General features: G+C 36.4%; 1 protein-coding gene across 1 annotated transcript; it reads left to right on the top strand.

Moving 5' to 3' along the window:
• Positions 1-2364: 2364 nt before the first annotated feature.
• Positions 2365-2781, top strand: LOC141617946 (protein FAR1-RELATED SEQUENCE 5-like). The gene has a single exon (XM_074435072.1). The coding sequence runs from the start codon at positions 2365-2367 to the stop codon at positions 2779-2781; it is 417 nt and encodes a 138-aa protein (XP_074291173.1).
• The last annotated feature ends 838 nt before the right edge of the window (positions 2782-3619 follow it).

Raw genomic sequence — 3619 nt, 5'->3', positions numbered from 1 at the left:
TAACTAAATGTAATGTACAGAACCACAAAAACATTAATTTTATAATGAAAAGTGTTAAATTAGGGTTTATAGTTTGTTTGTTTGGTTTTAGAAGGATGATAAATGCAAATGTACTTTGTGGTGAGAAAAAATGTACTAAAAATAATGAGAAAGGAAAAGTGTGCAATTTGAAGTAATCGAAAAGTAATTTTGCATGTAAAAATAATGTCTTGTGTTGTCTTTGTACACGTTTCATAAGGAAATGTCCAATCAGTCTTAGTGAAATGTGCATTATATATAATAAGTATGTGCAAGTAATTATTACGTTTTGCAAGTGGTCTTGCAACTGTTCAATATGTCAAATGACGGTTTGTAACTTGCTTAAGTGGTGAAAAGACACAACTATTCACGTTAATTTCAATATTAATTCTAAATGTACATTATATTAATTATAAAAAACATGTTCCATCAAATAAATTGTCCACTATCTATAGTATATTCATAATTTGCATTTTCTGATAATTAGGTGCAACTAAAATATCATTAAGCACTGTTTGGAAAATGTACATTATATTATATTTAAACGTACATTAAATTATTTAAAAAAGAACATGGAACATTATTTGGAAAATAAATGTGCTTTCAGTTTAATTCAAATGTCCATTACGTATATTTATAGTGTGAATATACTGTTTTATGCGAGACATTTAACTAACATAGATAACTTCTCCCAATTTATTAATTACCATGATTATGTTTGTGGCAGTTGAAAAGACACAACTGTTCACCAAATTTAATCTCTTATACTGAATTAATCCACTATATAAACCAAGGAGTACACAATTATTTTTCCATCTTACCTTCATTTCTAAAACCTTTTCCAATAACCAAAACTTTTAATCTCTTCAGAAAAGTATTTAATTTTCTTAAAAAAAAAACAATGGACTACTCAAAATGCACGATAGTTGCCTACAAGAATGATGCTCACAAACAAAATTTCATGAACCATTATAGGGATTGGAAAGTAAGCCAGTTTTATTAATTACCATGATTATGTTTGTGTCAGTTGAAAAGACACAACTGTTCACAGAATTTAATCTCTTATAATCAATTAATCCACTATATAAACCCAAGAGTACACAACTAGTTTTCCATCCTACCTTTTCCAATAACCAAAACTTTTATTCTCTTCAGAAAAGTACTTAATTTTCTTAAAAAAAAAAAACAATGGACTACTCAAAACTCCCAGTCGTCCTTTACATCATTTGCTTACTACTCAGGATTTGCTCCAGATTTTGTTTGAGCGACTTGGGAGGGAAGAAAAGAAAAACATGGCCATGGTGTGCAAGGGCTGGTCAAAGTGGTTCCTTATAGGGAACGACCCAGAGGTAAAGGAGAGGGATTATTACCGAGGCGCGGTTCACGGAAATGAAAATGGTGTGATAACTATCGTAAAGAATAATCGGATGCTTGACAGATTCTGCATCTGCACGACTATGTCTAATCGTGCAGAAATAATTAGACATCACAAAAGACAAGAACGACGATTTTTAAAGGAAAGAGAAGAAGAATATGAAATTGAGGAACAGTCTGGGGATGAGGGTTATTATGACTCATTGTTAGATTAGTTTAGAAATCTGTTGTGTTATCTTCTGTTTATTGTTATTAGGTATTATCTTGTGTTTTTTTTTTCAGTATAAGCCTTAGTAGGCTTTACCATTTTGAAAGCCTGAAATGGCTTTGTTAAATATTTTTCTAATATTAATGAAATAATATTATGACTATTTCTTTGTTTAATGTCATTAGCATTCAATACATTATATATATGCTATATCAAAATGGACAACAATATTTCCTATGAACATTATCATTAAAATAAATGTTCCTTTAAAGGCATGATAATGGACAATGAGCATATTAGAATTGGATTATCTACTGCATATTAGAATTGGATTCTTGCATTATTGATGCAATAATATTTAATATACTTACTTACTTAACTACTTTTGTTGAACCGCATAAATGAGTACAAGTGATGCAACTACGTCTTCTTCTACAAATAACAACTTTAAAACACCAAGGACAATAATTGAAACATTAAATGCAATCCAAGACATTCCATTCTGTCCAGAGGAAAAGAAACCTAAAGTAGGACAAGTATTCGAAACGCTAGAATCAGCAGAGTTATTCTACAAAGAATATTGTACAATCTGTGGGTTTACGCCAAGACTTGCAACAACAAAAAGGATTAAAGGCAATGAGTTACCAAACAGTTTTGCATTAAGGAATGTTGTCTGCAATAGGCAAGGTGTAAAGGAAAGTAGGAAAACGAAGAGGATCGATATCGATACCGATATCTGCTGAGAATGATGCGAAATCGATGTGATGTATATAAGCCGTGTGAGGCCGATTACAAGAATTGACTGTCGTGCATTAGTGCAGTTTAAATACCAAGAAAATGGAACTTATATTGTTACCAGATTCGATGAAGCGCATAACCATCCACTTGCTTCGCCTGAATCTACAATATTCTTGAAAGGAAACCGAAAAATGACAGAGGTACAGAAGCAATTTGTCACAAAGGTAAAGGTGCTAAAACTAGGTGGTGTGAAAGCCTATAGAGGTTGGAAGGAGCTGTGTGGAGGTTACAACAACATTGGGGCTACTGAGGTTGATTTCAAAAACTTTGTCAGCGACATAAAAACCAACATTGGTAATTTTGATGCACAAATGTTTGTTGAAAATCTTATAGGGAGAAAAGACACATGCAGTTCATTTTACAACTTGCATCTGAGAGTGTAATTATTAGATGCATTCGAAGGCGGCAAGACAAAAAGACACCCTAGAGGGGACGAGTGAACCCTTTTTTGGGGGGCCGGGTATCCTAAAACGGGACGGGAAAGGGTTTAGGGTTTGATTAGGCGGACCGCTACCGCGGATCCCCCTAATCAAACCCTAAACCCTTTCCCTTGGTTTTAATTCGAAGGCGGCAAGACAAAAAGACACCCTAGAGGGGACGAGTGAACCCTTTTTTGGGGGGCCGAGTATCCTAAAACGGGACGGGAAAGGGTTTAGGGTTTGATTAGGTGGACCGCTACCGCGGATCCCCCTAATCAAACCCTAAACCCTTTCCCTTGCTTCTCATTCGAAGGCGGAAAGACAAAAAGACACCCTAGAGGGGACGAGTGAACCCTTTTTTGAGGGGCCGGGTATCCTAAAACGGGACGGGAAAGGGTTTAGGATTTGGTTAGGCGGACCGCTACCGCGGATCCCACTAATCAAACCCTAAACCCTTTCCCTTGGTTTTCATTCGAAGGCGGCAATACAAAATGACACCCTAGAGGGGACGAGTGAACCCTTTTTTGAGGGGTCGGGTATCCTAAAACGGGACGGGAAAGGGTTTAGGGTTTGATTAGGCGGACCGCTACCGCGGATCCCCCTAATCAAACCCTAAACCCTTTCCCTTGCTTCTCATTCGAAGGCGGCAAGACAAAAATACACCCTAGAGGGGACGAGTGAACCTTTTTTTGGGGGGCCGGGTATACTAAAACGGGACGGGAAAGGGTTTAGGGTTTGATTAGGCGGACCGCTACCGCGGATCCCCCTAATTAAACCCTAAACCCTTTCCTTTGCTTCTCAT

The sequence above is a fragment of the Silene latifolia genome, chromosome X (genome assembly GCF_048544455.1).
Source record: "Silene latifolia isolate original U9 population chromosome X, ASM4854445v1, whole genome shotgun sequence".
Classification (NCBI taxonomy): Eukaryota; Viridiplantae; Streptophyta; class Magnoliopsida; order Caryophyllales; family Caryophyllaceae; genus Silene; species Silene latifolia.
Note: the sequence above shows the minus strand (reverse complement) of the source record. Positions and strands in the feature narration are given on the sequence as shown.